At 36.0% G+C, this 17356-nt stretch overlaps 1 protein-coding gene across 5 annotated transcripts in view; it reads right to left on the minus strand.

The window, feature by feature from the left end:
- The window catches only part of Nbea (neurobeachin), a 643202-nt gene that overhangs the window by 68673 nt on the left and 557173 nt on the right, over positions 1–17356 (minus strand). For all 5 annotated transcript variants that reach the window (XM_074043550.1, XM_074043551.1, XM_074043549.1 and 2 more), the window contains one exon: positions 8339–8458. In XM_074043550.1, the coding sequence (XP_073899651.1) occupies positions 8339–8458 (120 nt within the window). The remainder of the gene's footprint in view (positions 1–8338; positions 8459–17356) is intronic.

Consider the following 17356-nt stretch of genomic DNA (forward strand, 5'->3'; position numbering starts at 1 on the left):
TTTCATGTAGTATTTTCCATTCTTTCCTGTGATATAGCAGCACATAAAATATGTGATTATTACCTACCACTAATACAATTTCACTGAATTCCACTTAATTAGATTCACAAAGACACAGGAAACACAGAGTTTAATATTAATGACAATTTGGGCAAAAGCAAATTTTCAAGCCTTATTTTGTGAGGTTTTTATTTTGTTGAGTCCCTCATAGCTCTTGGTGCTACATCTCACATGCTGCAGGTGCTTATTAAATATTAAACCACTGAAGATATTACATAAAGGTATTTTAATATGACTAGGAATCTTCTGGGGACTGTGCAGATGTTTGGAAGAATGCCTCAAGATACAAAAAGAGCCATTAAAAAACTTTATTAAGTAAAAGAAAAAGAATGAACCCCAAAACGAAATCTGTACTTTTTGAGGGGAAATTTTACAGCATAAAACTGCTATCTTGTTTGTTATACCTATATTGAAAAGATTCAGAAGTATTAAGGATTTAAATTTAAAATAGAAAAGGTTTGTTTTTAGGGGCTGGGGTGTGACTCAGTGGTAGAGTGTGTGCTAAATATGCATAAGGTTCAATCCCCAGCACCTACAGAAAAAGAAAATTAAAAAAGAGAAAGTGTTAAAGTTGCCACCAGAATTGTTCTCAAACCAGTAGGCCCAATTTCATTTTAATCTAAGCACTCTAGAAAGGAAGGCACTAAAAGTTGGCCCTCACTAAGAGGAAGGAAGGAAGGAAGGCTAAGAAAGTTCTGCCAATGGAAATTGAGAAGGGCTGGACAGAGGGCTCCAGCAGGAACATCCCAGGAGGCTCCAACTGGGGCCAGTCTTAGGACAAGGCAGTGTTGCAGAGCCTTTAGAACAACACCATACTTAAGGACTTTTTCTGGCCTCATCCTTATCTGGAAGACAAGGGTGTGGTCATAAATTAGGGTGTTAACTAGCTGTTGGCATAAACTGTAGAGATTTGATGCTTGAAGGGACAAACTCTTCCACATTTCCAATAGTGGGAACAGTCACTAAGCAGACACATTTTTAAATAAATCTGAAGAAATTCCTGAAGCAAGTTTTATTGGGAAAGGCTCCAGAAGCTTCAAAACACCAGAGTGATCAGTGATGGAAGCTGTCTGATCCCAAAGTAACAAGTTGGGGACAGTTTGGAACTTTTTGAAGGGTAGTGAAGAGAGTGAAAAGAGAAGTAGCTGAACTAGCATGGTAGATGTAAATTTTTGTGCCTCAGTTTTATTGTTTTAAAATCTTATTTCAAATAGCAGTTTTTACTGAAGGTTTGTATGCTAGTGCACATTAGTAGCATATGATTTATATTCACATTTATATTATGTAAGGGAGTCATTTGTTTTAATAATCATCATCTCTGAAGTCTAACTAGATTTTTGCAAGAGGATGGACTCTCAGACCAGGTTAACTCTGTTTATGCAATCTTAAAAGAATAGGTGACATTTATTATGTCTTATTTAATGTCCTGACATGGTTCTAAGTGTGTCACATATGTCAAAATATATGATATATCTATATATATTGGGGGAGGCGGTGAGACTGGGGTTTCAATTCAGGGCTTTGCACTTGCAAAGCAGGCTCTCTCTTGAGTCACATTTCCAATTTTATTTTTTAATTTTCACAAAAATTTCACGAGCCAGGTAATTCTCCCCATTCCCAATTTATAGACATGAATACAGATGCAAAAAGAGGATATGTAATTTGCTAATGGCTGCACTGTAAATGTATGGTAAAGTCAGCATTTGAACGCAGACCCTTAAAATCTGGGGTCCCTGTTATTCCACTCTCCATTATGCCTTTTAAAGTAGCAACCCAGTCATTTCTGTGACTTTACTTTGTTTTAGTTTTCTGCATAACAACTGTTATTCTTTAGAAAAAAAATTATGCTTGCACGTCCCACAATAATGGAAATCCCACGACAGACAACACCTTGTCTGTTTTGTTCACTGTCACTACTCATTGGTTAAAAATGGCAACTGATACATAATACAAACTCTATAAATTTTTGTGGAATTAAAAATGAAGCAAGTATTGCTGTGTTCACTATGTCATGAATGTCACACACGAAATACTAGATGAAAATATTGATGGGCCCTGGTTTTCACAGTGTGTTTATTAAAGCAGAGGACTCTCAGGGCTACTATTTAGTTGATGATAAAGAGTTTGCCTAAAACATGAAAGCATTTGATGTCTCCACTCCAGAGGAACTAATACAGAAACCTTAAAACGACAGAGGTCACCACGAGAAGGGGATCAGGAACCAGTGTAAAGATCAGTTAGAGATGAATCAACTTGGGTTGTAACACATTTGTACATGGAGGCAGTGCTAGGAATCTCTCTGTATAGCTATCCTTAACTCAACTAGCAAAAACACTTTGTCTTTCCTATTATGCTTATGTCTTCTCTTCAATAAAATTAGAGATAAGGGCAGAACAGGTTCTGCCTGGAAGTGAGAGGGGGTGGCGGAGAGAGGGTGAGGGTGGGGGTCAGAGGAGAGAAATGACCCAAACAATGTATGCACATGTGAATAAATGAAAAAAAAAATAAAAGAGAGTTTGCCCAGGAAATAGCTTTTGGAATGAGTCCTTCTCCCAGGCAAGTGCTATCTTATGTGCCTTAGAATCAGCTAGCTCTGAGTTTAAATCTAGACTTCTAACTAGCATGGGCAGGTTTCTTGATGTTTTGAAAAAAAAATTAGTGTATTGATTTTCAAAATGGTGATGATGAAAGCATCAACTCCTAGGGTGGATGTGAGCATTAACAGAGTCATGTGTATAGAATAGCGCATTTCAGATTGGTATAAAACATGTTTTAGAGGCTAATCACTTTATCAATATTTTGAGGATGCAGATCAAAACTATTACTGCTGAGTTTACCCAGTACCAAAACATATCCTGTAATTCAATAAGAAAGTGTTGTCATTTTGTGTTGAAACAATGAGGAAACAAGGAGAAAAGGACACTTAGCTGCAAAAAAGGGCTATTTCTTATGGAGAAGATAAGATGATCCAGAAGGGAAAGCCAGGGTCCCAGAGGATATAAGTAAGAGCTGTGGAAAACAATAAATAGTAGAGCCATGCCCAGATAGCAGAACTGGCCCTAATCCAGGACAGTCCTTGCCCCTGGAATCCAAGAAACTGGCCATGTGTTCCTGGCTGGATTTCAGAACTGCTAGGAACCAGCTATATACCTACTTCTTCCCCCTTTTGAACTGTGTGTCTACTGAGATCTATCTGTTCCTATCTTAGCACTGTAAGTTGAGTGAACATGTGATAGATAACTTGGTTTTTTAGTTTTCAGGTGTCTAAATTAGGGGTTGCTGTGCCATAATTAGCATCTGGACTTGAGCAGGTCACAAAAATACTAGATTCTGAGTCTCACATAGTATGGGGTAAGATTTCTGGAGAACAAGTTGAGTACAGTTTGCATGTAGGAGGTAAGTGAATTGTGGCCAGAGAGAGGACTACAGTATATTGTTTTCAAAGGTGTCCATGACAATCCCTGTAGCATCCATTTTGAAATGTGACTTTGCCCTCCATTTCACCAGGAAGTGGAAGTCCAGTTCTCCTCTCCCTCAGTCTGGGTTGGTCCTATGACTTGTTCTGACCAACAGAACACTATGTGACTACTGGGCCTGGGAATTAAGTGGCTTTGCAGCTCCCATTTTGGGATCCTCCTGGTAGCCAGATACCATGAAAAAGTATGGTTATCTTGCTGGAAAGACAGAGGATTAGCTAGATCTGTTCTTTTAGCCATCCTTGCTACAGTGTCAGGCACATGAGTAGAGATATCTCGAATACTCCAGGTTCAGATGGGTCACTGCAGCTGACCCCATATAGACCTAGACACACTGTACCTGATAAGCCCAGCTCCAATTGCAGACCTGTGGGACATAAGTGGTCATTATTGTGTTTTTAAGCCACTAAATTCTGGGGTGGCTAGTTACTTAACAGTGAATAACTAGAATGTAGCTTGATTGGTCAATTATTCCAAAACAGTTGAAGTAGCTGGATAGGATTATATGATCATGCAGTACAACTGTAAGCGACAATGACATCTGAAGGAGAAGGCACAGAAAGAACTGAGTGGTCACAGTGCTAGTCATGGCTTCTTCTTTACTTGCATATGTGAGCTTATGCAAGTCATGCAACCTCTGGGAACCACCTTTATGAAACAGAGACTGTTTTGAGGACTGTATCAAAGAATCAACAAAAAATCCTGTTTAAAGACTTTTAAGTATTATTCATAAGGAATGTGGTCTACCACATTCTTTCGAGGCACATTAGACAGTATCTTCCTACTTAAGCTAACTGCTGTTCTGTTTATTCTTCTCCCATTGACAAACACTGTTAATCAGCTTCTCTTTAAGGAAAAAATCCAAGTAGTTTTAAATTTCCTAAATGAAAAACAGTGCAGAAAGACACTGAATATTGGTAAAGAAATGGCAAAATGAATATTGTAACAGGCATTTTGTGTCTACAAATGTGATTTCTAGTTTATTTTAACAGCTATCCTAAAACCCTACGGTACAGTTAATAGTATTATATGCTTTCTGTCAAAAATAAGAAAATATCCTCAAACACAATTTCTAATTTATAAGCTTGTGACAAGTTCAAGCTGCTGAGAAATTGGACTTGAAAGTATGTCTTAGAATGATAGAGGACCACTATTAACACTATCATAATTGTATACCTATTGCATCAAATTTGACATTTCAGTCTAATATATTTTGTTGAGAGAGTGTTACCATTTTATGGCTTCCTAGTGAAATCAAATCCAACCCAGACGTTTTCACTTTTCTAATATAATTCACTGCAAGGTTTTAAAGCTGCCATCTCTTTTCTTCCCTTTTTTCAAAAGATTGATGCCTGGGCATTCGTTAATTCCATGAGAGCTCATAATGGGTCACTGAGTCAGTGGTGAGCACCTCCATTAACTGCATTAATTTACACTATGTCACCTTAATGAGATTTTGTCACAGTTACCTTTTTTGACATCTACATAGCTATTCAAAAAGTAATGTAACAACTTTTGAAGGCATTAAGGAAAATTAGGGTAAGAACTTTGGTAAGTTGGATGTCACTGTAGCAGGACTATGCTAAGGGAGAGAAATTTAAACAAACATAAAAACTAACTGGTGTGTCTCAACTCCAGAGACCCCTCTCCTGAGAGGTCACTTCAGCAACAGTCTTTCTTCCCCAGCTTGCCTTCATTAGCACAGGAAAAGACTGACATTAATAGAGAGAGACAGAATAAAACCATCTACTGCATTCCAGCTCTCTCCTATAGGATTATCTACATTAGCAGATATTGCAGACATACTTTTCTTCTCTGGAAATGAAACTCATTTTCTTCAAAATATACTGAATGCTGTACTACTAGTTTTGGGATAAAAAATTAAAAGTTTAGGTTTTAACACACAGCAAAATAATTAATATTCTTAGTAACATATTCTTCCCTAAGTCAGTAATTATTTTACTGTACACTTTTAGTCAATATGTATAATCATGGATTCAGAAAAAATTCAAGTTACTACTAGTTATTAACAAAAATCTTATCTTCTAATATTTGTGTCATAAGGACCCAGATTCTGATGCTATATAGGAAAAGGTGGATATATTTGGTTGGCCACACACATAGACACTCTTTCTCCCCCACTCTCCTACCACATCTCTCCCTCTCCCTCTCCCTCTCCCTCTCTCTCTCTCTCTCTCTCTCTCACACACACACACACACACACACACACACACACACACACGGAATATAAAGCTAAAAGACTGAGAAAATCACACTTGCAATGAAACTTTATGCAGTTTCAAATCATTAGGGAAAAGACACAAGACCCAAATGAAAAGTAGACCCCCCCAAAATGTTACAGGTCAATAAATACACACACAAAAATATGTTGAACAGTGCTCAAAGAAATGCAAACCAAAACAAAGACAACTCCATTTTTCACTCATCAGATCCACTGCTTATTACAATAGTCATGATATGGCAATGGGGAAGGAGGCACCTTGCCCACTGCTGTAGGCAGGGAATTATCTTTGGGGATGATGATTTGGCAATATTTTTTTAAGTTAAAAGTGCATGTAGCCTTTGTGCTACCAGTCCCATTAACAGGAGTTATCCTTTACCTATACAACACACAGCCCATTCACAGGCTAATACAAGGATGCTCCTGCAGCCTTGGGGTTAACAGTGGCAGAAACACAAATCTCCACCAACAGGAGATTGCATAAACAAATTATTGTATGTTGTGGAGCATGCAGCCTCTAAGAGGGAAAGCACTGGTATACACAGCATGATAGTCAAGATATATTATCATATAATATGAGAGGTTCAGGGGTGGTTGGCAGGAGAGAATTGAAAATGAGAGCAATCTGTGTAATGTCAAGCTGGGGAAATGAGCTCCTTATGAACCAATTAAGTCTGAGTGGGGCGGGGAAGTACATGTTTGCTCCGTACAGCTGTCTGAGAATGAAAAACAAGAAACCTCCCAAGTTAGTGATAGCCACATTGGTCTTTTCCTTGATGATGTGACTCCAGGAGCCTAGGTAGCACAATTAGCAACAAAATGTGAATGTTATGAAATGGTTCTGAGCAGGAAAACTGCTGCAAGAATTGAAAGGAAAAAGCCTGGCACAGGGTGTTGGTTACCAGAGACTGAAATGTACTTTGTTGAGGTATCTGGTGGTCTAAAGCATTGATAAGAGTCTCTGAATAGAAAGTAAAGTTTAAAATTGTATTTACATATATAAGCAGAATGACTGACCCAGTATGTGTGTGAGAATGTGAGGATGGATCTTTGAATTAAGCTGAAAAGCCAATTTTCTTTCTTGTGATGATGTCAAGTAACAGAGAACAGGCATGTTCACTTGACACAATAAGGCTATAGCTCTGACTTAAGATATAAATAATCATAAATATGGTAGGAAGCCTTTAATTATAGATAAGAATATTTAATTCACAAAGTATTTCAGTGCTTTTGAAAATGTGTTAATTTGAGATTCTATTGAAAGCCTATGGACTTACATTTTCTGTATTTCTCAAAGTATTACTAAAAAGAAATAGACTCCTTCCTTGATTTTACTATAAATCAGTTTAAATGATGGCTTATAGATATTTTACAGTTTAATTCCTCAGAAAAGTTATGATTGTTAGAAGAAAAGTGTGGGCCTTCAGAGTTTAATGTAGAAGAGTTACAGGTTAAATTCTCTTATTTTTTCTATATGTGAATAAGTTATATATATAAATTAATATTCACTTATGTAAAGTTGAGAGCAACAAATAAAACATGGATATGCTATGCTCTATTTGGTTCCATTTTCTTTTTTTGCTTTGGAAAAGATAAACAAAAGTTTGAATTCATGCAATTTTCTTTTTAGTTTAGTAACACTATAATTATCTTGTATAAATGTTTTCACTAGATAAGCACATATATGTAAATGAAAAATTTGACTTTCACTCACTGTCTTTTATTGGATTAAGACCATAGATGGAATGGTGGCATAATATTTTTATATTGGGTAACAGCAATGAGAAAAAATTTGGCATAATGACAAAGGGTTTTAAATAAGGAATTTTCCTTTACCAGTTCAATAAGCTGATCGTGTAATCTTATTATCAGGGAAAAAAATGAGAAAATGCATTTTTCTCATGCATTCAACATATTTTATTGTTTCAAGTACAATCTTTTCCTTTTCTTAAAACAGGAGCTCATATAAATGAATAACAAATATTTGTGTTTAACAACAGTGAAGTAGTACCAACTGTAAAATTACTCTGCTCTCACTGTTCCTGGATATTGTGTATGTGCTGGTTTAATCTAATGTGTATTGTTGCATAGTATCCCCAGGCACAGTCGAGTAAAAGCTAAGGCTGTACAGAAAAGCCTACATTTTAAATGGGTCTTGTCATTAATTCTTTATTAATTGCCCCAGGCTACACAAACCAAAGCTGGGCAAGCTACAACAATATGACACATTAAGGTCAAATCCAATTCCCGCTGTGTTTTATGGAATAGACCAAATATTGAGTGAACAGCAGGAAAGGCAATTTGTAGGATTTTCTTTCCATCTCCTGATTATTCCATCTAAATTAGATAGGAATTTCTTGAAACAACGAAAACACTTCAACTGACTAATATAAAAAAAATCCTGAAATACTTTTTATGGTGCTCAACATTATTTCCTTTATGTAATTTTAATACAATTGAACAAGCTGCAATATAAAATGTCATATATCCGCATAATGAAAAAATTTAAATTTCTACAAAATTTGGAATTCAATTAATATTAACAAATAAAAGAGCCTACCTTTACGTCAGAAGTATCTCTCTGACTAGTTCTCCAAGACCTGGTAATTGATGAGAAGGTTCGATCTGGATGGTCAAATTTTCCTTCATTTGCATTGAGGAAGAAGGTTGTGAAAGGTTCCTAAAGCAAAAAAACAGAATCATGAATGTGACCATTTGAAACCCAGCAGTCCCCATACCTTTGTACGAATATCTTTGAGACCCTCCTGAAGTGGAAAAAGCATAGAGCCCTAGAAAAATGCCAGCACTAAGGTGTCAGTGACACAGGTCTGGGTGTGACTGGGACATCTTGGCACCTGTGCTTTGCAACTTTGGCAAGTTCTTGGGCTTCTTGGGCTTGTTTTTTGATCTATAAAGTAATGGGGTTCTAGAGTTCTATAATCTTATGATGAATGATTTTGCATGACACTCACAACTCAGTTTTGTTTCTAATAATTAAGGCCCCTACATACTAACACTGCAATAAGAAAAGTCATTCTGACATTGTTCATTGAGGTGTGGAATTCGGTGGGCAGTGTCCATCTGAAATTACTGGGAAAGGCTACTCAAGAGTTCCATGCTGTGGTCTGATGATCTTTTAAAAAAATGCAAACTCCTGCTTTGTATCTTTAACAGCTCTGGGGGGCTCTAAGGAGAAAGTCTAAATATTTAATTTGTCTTACGAGAAATGGAATGACCTAGAATCTCTTAAATCTTATCTCTCACCACTCCCGTCCATATGTTCCAAGTTCTCATCAAGCTAGTCCTTTGTGTGTAACATTTTCTCTGCCAGGTGTAAACATCCCTTTCCCTCATGTTTCTATCTTTTTATCTTGTAAATTTCAGCCAAGATGCCACTTTCCCCTGAAAGACTGTGGATTTACCAAGATTCTCCTATATGCTCACAGCAGACTGTATTTCCTCAAGCAGCACTGAACATTTATCATTGTGTTATACTTGACAACTAACTTGTCTCCATACCCAGCAATGAGAGAGTTCTGTGTCTATCTTAGTTGCTGTTTTCTCCAGTACTAAGCATAGCTCCTGGTACACAGAAGTTGTTCATACATAATCTGTCGAATAAAGGAATGAAACAAAGTGCAAATGAGACTGGAAAAACCCTAGTCCTTGTATTTTGTGACTGTTACCTTTGGTTAATAGTGTCTGTCATCCCGGAAGTCTTTCCACAGCAGGAAACCTTAACATAACATCCTAATGCATTTAATTTTAATGCTTGTTCTGTAGTCCTTATGTTGAGAGGGAAGTATTGGGGTGTTTTTGTTTGTTTGTTTTTGGCAGGACTAAAATTTGAACTCAGGGCCTTGCACTTGTTAGGCAAGTGCTCTACTGCTTGAGTCATGTCCCTGGGCCATTTTGCTCTAGTTTACTTTTCAGATAGGGTCTTGCACTTTTGCCTGGGCAGGTCTCAGACCCCTATTCTCTTATCTCGAGATTCCCATATAGAGTTACACAACCCAGCACTACCATGCCTGGCCCTGGAGGCATTGTTTTTGATGTCATTAAGTTTCCTTTGACTTCAAAAGGACTAAGTAATATTCATTCTTTCTAAGGATTTCTTAGTTACTTACAAGTATACCAAAGGTAAATACATATTTCCTTTGGTATGCTTTAATTCTCTCTTAAGGTCAGATAAATGATATGTCATTTCCAAGTTCAATAATGCTAAGAAATATACATGATATTTTCTTAAACATTTGTCTTTTCTCTTTAATATGTAATTTCTTTTCATTCCTTTGAGTGCATTAAACATTACTTTGCCCTTCTAAATTCCCTTCCTTGCCCCTAACCTTAAAGGTTGGCTACTGGCAATGACTACAAATATTCATCCTTCTCAATATCATCCTAAAAGTTAGTGTGGCTAGGTGCCACTAATTTTATCGTTATAATGTATTTTACACATATAATGTAAAAATTCATGTTTAGTACTGAATGACATAAATTAAGATGAAAGAGACAAGATTAAGAATACCATAGCAGCTGGGCACCAGTGGCTCATGCCTGTAATCCTAGCTATTCAGGAGGCAAAGATCAGGAGGATAGCCATTTGAAGCCAGTCCAGGCAAATAGTTCGAGAGACTCCCATCTCGAAAAAACTCATCACTAAAAAGAACTGGTGAAGTGGCTGAAGGTGTAGGCCCTAAGTTCAAACCAGAGTATGGAAAAAAAAAAAAAGAAAGAATACTATAATAATATACCTGAAAGGGCATTATTAATTCACCTGAAAATCAGATATGCACCTAAGAAGCCCATGTTGCTGTTTAAGATTTGAAGTGATAGGAGAGATAAACAGATGACACAAAATTAGGTTAGGAATGAAAATTTCATGGGACATCTTTCATTAATTAATTTGCTTTATAAATTTTCAATTCACTACTGAAAATCAGGTAGTGAATACAATATATATGGTTACTAAATTAACCAACATTAATATAAATATTCTAAAAGTACATGATAATTGAGTGAAATATGACAGATACAAGTTTGGATTTTGGTGGAACTATTTCTCTATCTTGGGAAAATTATTTTACCATAAGTAATTGTGTCAAGTACTGTGTCTCTCTTCATCTATGTAAACTGGGACTGACAATACCTTGGGGATAATTATGGGAATTAGATAAGAGTAAATTAAGCTTTAAGATTAAAGCTTGATGTATTTTACCTGACACAGAGCTATAAAATGACTACCAGCATTTTTCACTGTGCCAAGTATTTATTGCTGGACTCCCCACCAGACTGCCAGTTCACTGGACTCCCTGACTAGATATTTAGTTCCTTAGGTCTTACTCATTTCTGTATTTCAGGATTAAGCTTATAGTTAGTGTTTAAAATGTCTGTTGAACATACCTAACACAGGGTTATACTTGAGAGATGGGGACATGTGTGGGTGGGGGAATAAGATAATAGCTTTTCTTTTCAGTTGTTAAGCACCAGAAGTTTGACCAAAAAGTTATAATCTTCAGAATTCAGTTCTTTAGTATTCTAGGTTGCAAGACATTTATTTTTTTCTCTGTAGGTAGTAGGCAGAGATTGATTTAGAGGATTAGACTATGTCTACATTTTTTGACCTATTAAACAGAGGTAAGTGATGACTCATTTATACATGCAAAGGCTTATTTCTTATCACCAGCAACTAAAAGCTGATTTCTACCCTAACCTAAATGATGAAATCCTTTTTAAGGGTTGAAAACTCAACCCTTGACAACGGGCATTCTAAGAACAGCACTGACTGGCATAGTAAAAACAAGTGTTTTGAGAATTTATTTTTATTTCTGGTTACAAAGTTTTTAATCTGGTGGCACTAGAAAGAAGACAATCTTGAAGAATTCCAAATTTCACTGTCTTCAGTAGCTTTTAATATCTGATTAACAACTATTTCAGGGCCACATACTGCATTACTGATGTATATTCTCATGATTTCTGAAGGCCTCCAGAGGCTCTAGTGGTAGAGCACTAATAGAAATTGATAACCTATTTGCTTTTAAGTGAGTATTGAGCTGCCAAGCTCTGATCACTGTGGAGATTACTCATTTTCATGTGTTTCCCGATTAACTTCAAGGTACTGTGTAAAAATCTTCCTTTTTCATTTGACTCATGCCTGACTAATGTAGAAGACCAAGTGGTTTATGCAGCTTAAGGAACTTTTATGTTTATTAACTTGATACCTGTTGATTGAACCATTTTCTATGGGTCCATAGAAATGAGATATTTTATCATTATTATAGAAACTTTTTCAGCTTGGTTGACAAGATATATAAACGAATAAATATTAAGCAGCAATTTTATGAAATTAAAATATTGGCACTTATTGGACTTTAAAACTTTCAGGTCAGGTCCTGAAATATCAGTGGCCAATGGCTGACTTTCTTCCCCTAACTACATCTACTCCAAAGTTCACTTCATAACTTCCAATCCTTTTCCAATGATGGAAAATCAACCTAACACTTGTCCTGTTGTATTTTCTCATACCCCTTAGTCCCTTCCAAGGACACTTACAATCTTTCCTGCCTTTTAATGACTGCAAATTAATTCCATACTGGTCAATCCAATATGCTTGCTCTGTTCCCTCTTCTCTTTATCCAACTCCTTTATTTTTATGTCTTATAGGATTTTTGCTTAATCATCTCATAAGAATCTTTAAAAGATCCTTTCTTTATAATTTTCTTCTTTCCTTTCTCTTCATTCCATTGAAAAGCTAAAACCAAACCCTATCCATGGGTATTAGGCAGTGCTTTCAAGGTAACAACAGCCAAGAAAAGATGTAAGTCTTAAGTGATATTAAGCACAATGAAGACAAAAGAGAACTAATAGTTACTGAGCACCTATGTACTAGGCACTAGGTTATCTCAGTTAATAATCCTCACTATAATCTTCCAATGTAGTTATAATTACTTTCTACATCTGAGAAAATTCAAAGTCATGTTCTAGGGAATGGAGCAACTATTATTTCTACTGACCTTTACCTGAGTCCAGAAATTTATTTTCTCCCATTTCTTTTGAAAGAACCCAGGAGTAAATTTCAGAATCTTCTAAAAGTCTCTATTGATTAATCTATGTGTCTTCTAGTCAATAGGTTCTTTATTAAATATTCCTCATTTTCCTCTACATAAATATGCATTGTCCTGAAGCATCAGTATTCAAAATAAACAGCAAAAATATTTTATTCAGTAGCATTAGTTTTGGTTTTAATTATAATTTAAAAGCACTTGAAAAAGTGCTTTTATTTCTTTTTATTATAAATATGTACCTTAAAGATACATTAGGGTGCTGGTGGCTCCTGCCTGCAATCCTAGTTGCTTGGGAGGTTAAGATCAAGAGGATCACAGTTCCAGGCCAGCCAGGCAAATAATTCCCAAGACCCCCATCTTCAAAATAACCAGAGCAAAATGGACTGGAGGTGTGGCTTAAGTGGCAGAGTGCCTACTTTGCAAGAGTGAAGCCCTGAGTTCAAACCTCAGTCCCATACACACACACAAAAATACATTATGGTATAAAGAAACTCTTGGGTATGCTTTCAAAAAACAAACCCATAACTTACAAAGAAAGTTCCAAATTCTAAACAACATATTTATAAATAAACTTTTGAAAAACACAATCTATTTATCTTCCTAAGAATTATTATTATTATTTATTTTATCATTTTTACATTTGCTGACATGTTTGGGCCACCTCCCCTGAATTATTATTACTAAATGTCTGAGAAATGAGTTTTGAATAGGAAGTCTGAATATACTGAACTGGAAGGTGAATTGGTTACTGAGGGTTGAAATGGCCACTAACATCAACTTCTTTCAGGTGGATGTTTTAAACCCAGGATAAGGCTTAAAGCAAAAACTTTCCCATTAAAATGTCTTTTTTTTTTAGTTATCATCTGAAGGAATCCCAAACTTAAATGATTGTTTACTCATCATTTGTCTGAAAAACATCAAGGAACAGTCTTTCTAGAGTCTTAGAAGTTAGACAACTGATTTTACTGGTAGTTTGTCTAAAGAAATATTTTTAATTTAAAGTAATGAGGTACACTGTAGTTAATTAGCATTTTAATGCAATAATTATTGTCACACTAAGTACATTGACAAACTATAATGAGCTCAATGACTTACTTTAGGTCTAAAAGGCTTAAAAGGTAAAGGATAGATACTTACTTTTCATCTGCATTGTATTTTTATGAACAAATTCTTAGTGACACAATTTTAATGCATTTTTTACTTCATAAACTCCTTGGAATAGGAGGGAGGAAATCACAGTTCTGTGGGTCATTAGGTTAAACATTCATTTTTCTGTTAGACCACAATACTTGTGTTAATAATAGCATGACATAATACGTTTATGCTAAAATGAATCCCCATAAAAGTAACTATGTAGATTTTTTTTGTCTGTCATAGTTGCCAATAGCTGCATGTGAATATGGAGCAGTTTAAATATTACTAGTTCAAATTGAGATGTGCTGTAAATATCAAAGGCACTTTGGACTTCAAAAATAAACAAAAATACAAAATGTGAAAAAATTTTTATATTGGCTACATATTCAAATAATACATTTTGGATATGCTTGCTTAACAAATAATTTATTGAAATTAATTTCATCTATATCTTTTAAATATGGACATAAGAAACTATATATAAGCAGCTTGTAGTTACATTTCTTGTGTAGCATTGCTGAGTAAAGTATAAATAAAGTAGTAGAATATTCTGTCATTCCCTTGTATAGATTCAAATTCATCTTCCATTTCCCTGGAATAATAAATCAACTGAAGGATGAATAATGATTTATGATTTGAGAAAGTGTTTAGCTTATTTGGTATAAGAGTGTTAACTTAAATCAGGTGGTTGAGAGCAAGTGTTTTTGTAGACTCACACTTGAATAAATCTTGTAAATTTTGCTCCAGATTTGACTAATTTGCTTACATAATAAATACAGAATGTCATTTTATATATTTCAAAATACTGTTGCAACCCAATTGATACTTTTTTTTCTCCTAGATATGGCCCCTGGCTCTTTTTCTCCATCTGCAAAATGCCACTCCCTGTGTGGTTGTGGCTCACTATGCCAGTGACTTGTCACTCATGGGTGGTATGAAAAGGCCTCTCAGGGAAAAAATGGCATGTGCAAGTCCCTGAGTTCAAACCCTAGTACCACCACCAAATTAACAATTTTTTAACCCAGAATCATCATAATAAAAGAATCCAATGTCACACAATTAAGCTGAACCTTTGGATAAATTAGACTAATTTAATAACTTTGGTCTTCAGAAAGAAATAATAGTTTTATGTCTTTACCTTTAGTTTATGATTACAGAGTTTATTTTTAAAGTAAGATTTGGATTGGTTTTCTTAATAGATTAATTAATCTAAGTACCAATAACTTATACTGGTACAGGATTATAAATGCTAAAAAAACATGTTCAATTAAACTGAGTCATAATTCTGACAAACTACTTTTCATTAACAGCAATTATTTGTAGTGCATCGCCTATTAGTGGTTTACGAGTTAGCTTAAAAAAAATATACTACATTTCTGTTGGCTCAGGTTCTCTCTATAATGGTGCTATGGTGTGCACACGTCATGTCACTGAAAGGCCATGTACCACAGGCTTGGCTGCAGCCATGGAGGTGGGGCCTAGCTGGAGGAAGCAGGTCACTTGGGACATGACTTTGAAAGGTATATTTGTCCCAGGCCCTGGTTCTTTCTTTTTCTCTGTCTGCTTCCTGGCCACCATGAATTTAGCAGCCTCTTCTACCACATGCTCTCACTGTGTGATGCTCTTCCTCACCACAGACCCCAAAGTGACTGGGCCAACTATGGACTGAAATCTCTGAAACTGTGAGCCAAAATAAACCTTTCCTCCTTTTATGTTGCTTATCTTGGGTATTTTTTCATAGCAATGGAAAGCTGACTAACATAAATGGATAGAATGCTTGGGAAGGCCTTCAAACTAAAGCTGTCTTTTAGGTTTAGCAAAAAAAATAAGAGATGCATAAAATAAGACCTTTGAAAATAACAGATACATTTTCACGTATGCCACTTTATCACTGTGTTTCTGAGGCATATCAGCCTCATACAATAGGGGTTTGAAGTATATCTTGGTAAGGGAAGAAACACTACTGATTTGATTTAGCATTCTATAGTACTCCTTGGAGTACTATAGAAAGGAAGGACAGAAGGAAGGAAGGAAAGAAAAGGAAAGGAAGGAGAAAAGAAAGGGAAAGAAATGAAACCAGACCTTTTGACTCCAGTAACTGCTTCTAACTGGACTACACTGGAAAAAGCAAGGAGAGTTATTAAGAGCTTTTGCTGTAGTCTACGTGAGAAATAATGGGAACCTGAACAAAAGAAGTGCCAGAGTTTAAAAGAGAAAAGGAGACAGATTATAGAGCTATTTAGTTGGTAGAAGCTACCAACTGTTTGGATGTAAGGAATGGTAAAATAGAGAAAATATCAATTTATAGATCAGGCAGTTATGTGAATGATGATATCAGTTAATTAAGAAAAGTGGGAAGACCCACAGCAGATTCATGAGGAAGATAAGTTTAACTTTTTAAAATGGTGTTTATGGTACTATGAGATGTTCAGGGAGAAGTAGGTAGTAGGCACTTGGAAATATAAGTCAGAGATCTATGAGAAATGTTTGCAATGAAGACAGAAGCTGGAAATCAGTATTTTGTAGTTGAATGAGACAGTTAAGGCAGAGTATATAGAAAGATTCTGGCAAAGAGGAACATCAAGGAAAAGAAACCTAAGCAGGAGACTGAGCAGGCCAGTAGGGGCAATAGAAGAAAACCAGGAGATGTTATCAGAGGAGCCATGAGAGGTACGAATCTCAAGGAGGAGGAAATAAGCAATGGTGTCAAGTGCTTCAAAGCCATGTTGGGTAAGAAATGGTACATTCTATCCACACAGTAAGAACAATTCAGTAAAGTGAGGGGTACAGAACCTAACTCAATCAGGTTGAAGATCCCAGGAAAGGCAGCCAGGATCAAGCCCTGCAGTTCAGCAGATGCTGTGCTTTCCATCCATGTGACTACAAAGGCAAGGAACTACAGACAGGGTGGGGCTGGAAAATGGCTTTATATTTTAAAGGTTGGAGAGATTTGAATATATTTATGTCTTAGGAGAAAGAGAAAGTAATGGAAAGAAGTCTTCAAAATACTTGGAAATTGTTTTTAAAACATACTGCCCAGCTGGCAGTGTGGCTCAAGTGGTAGAGTACCTGCCAAACAAATGTGAGGTCCCAAGTTCAAACCCCAATGCTACCAAATAAATAAACAAATAAAGTTATTAGAATCTTCTGAAAAAAAAAACAACAAAACATATGCCCAAGAATCAAGAGTGAGAAGACTAGGGAAGAGTAACGTCAATGTATGTCCTTAGTTAGAAAGAAGCAGGGAATGTTAAGAGTATACTCCAATGGCTTGTTTCCTTTATAACTAACTGATTTAGGGAGCTGGGATGTGGAGGGAAGCTCACTGGCAGAGTGCCTGCCTGACATGTGTTAGGCTCTGGGTTCAAATACCAGTATGC

This window comes from Castor canadensis, chromosome 10, assembly GCF_047511655.1.
Source record: "Castor canadensis chromosome 10, mCasCan1.hap1v2, whole genome shotgun sequence".
Lineage (NCBI taxonomy): Eukaryota > Metazoa > Chordata > Mammalia > Rodentia > Castoridae > Castor > Castor canadensis.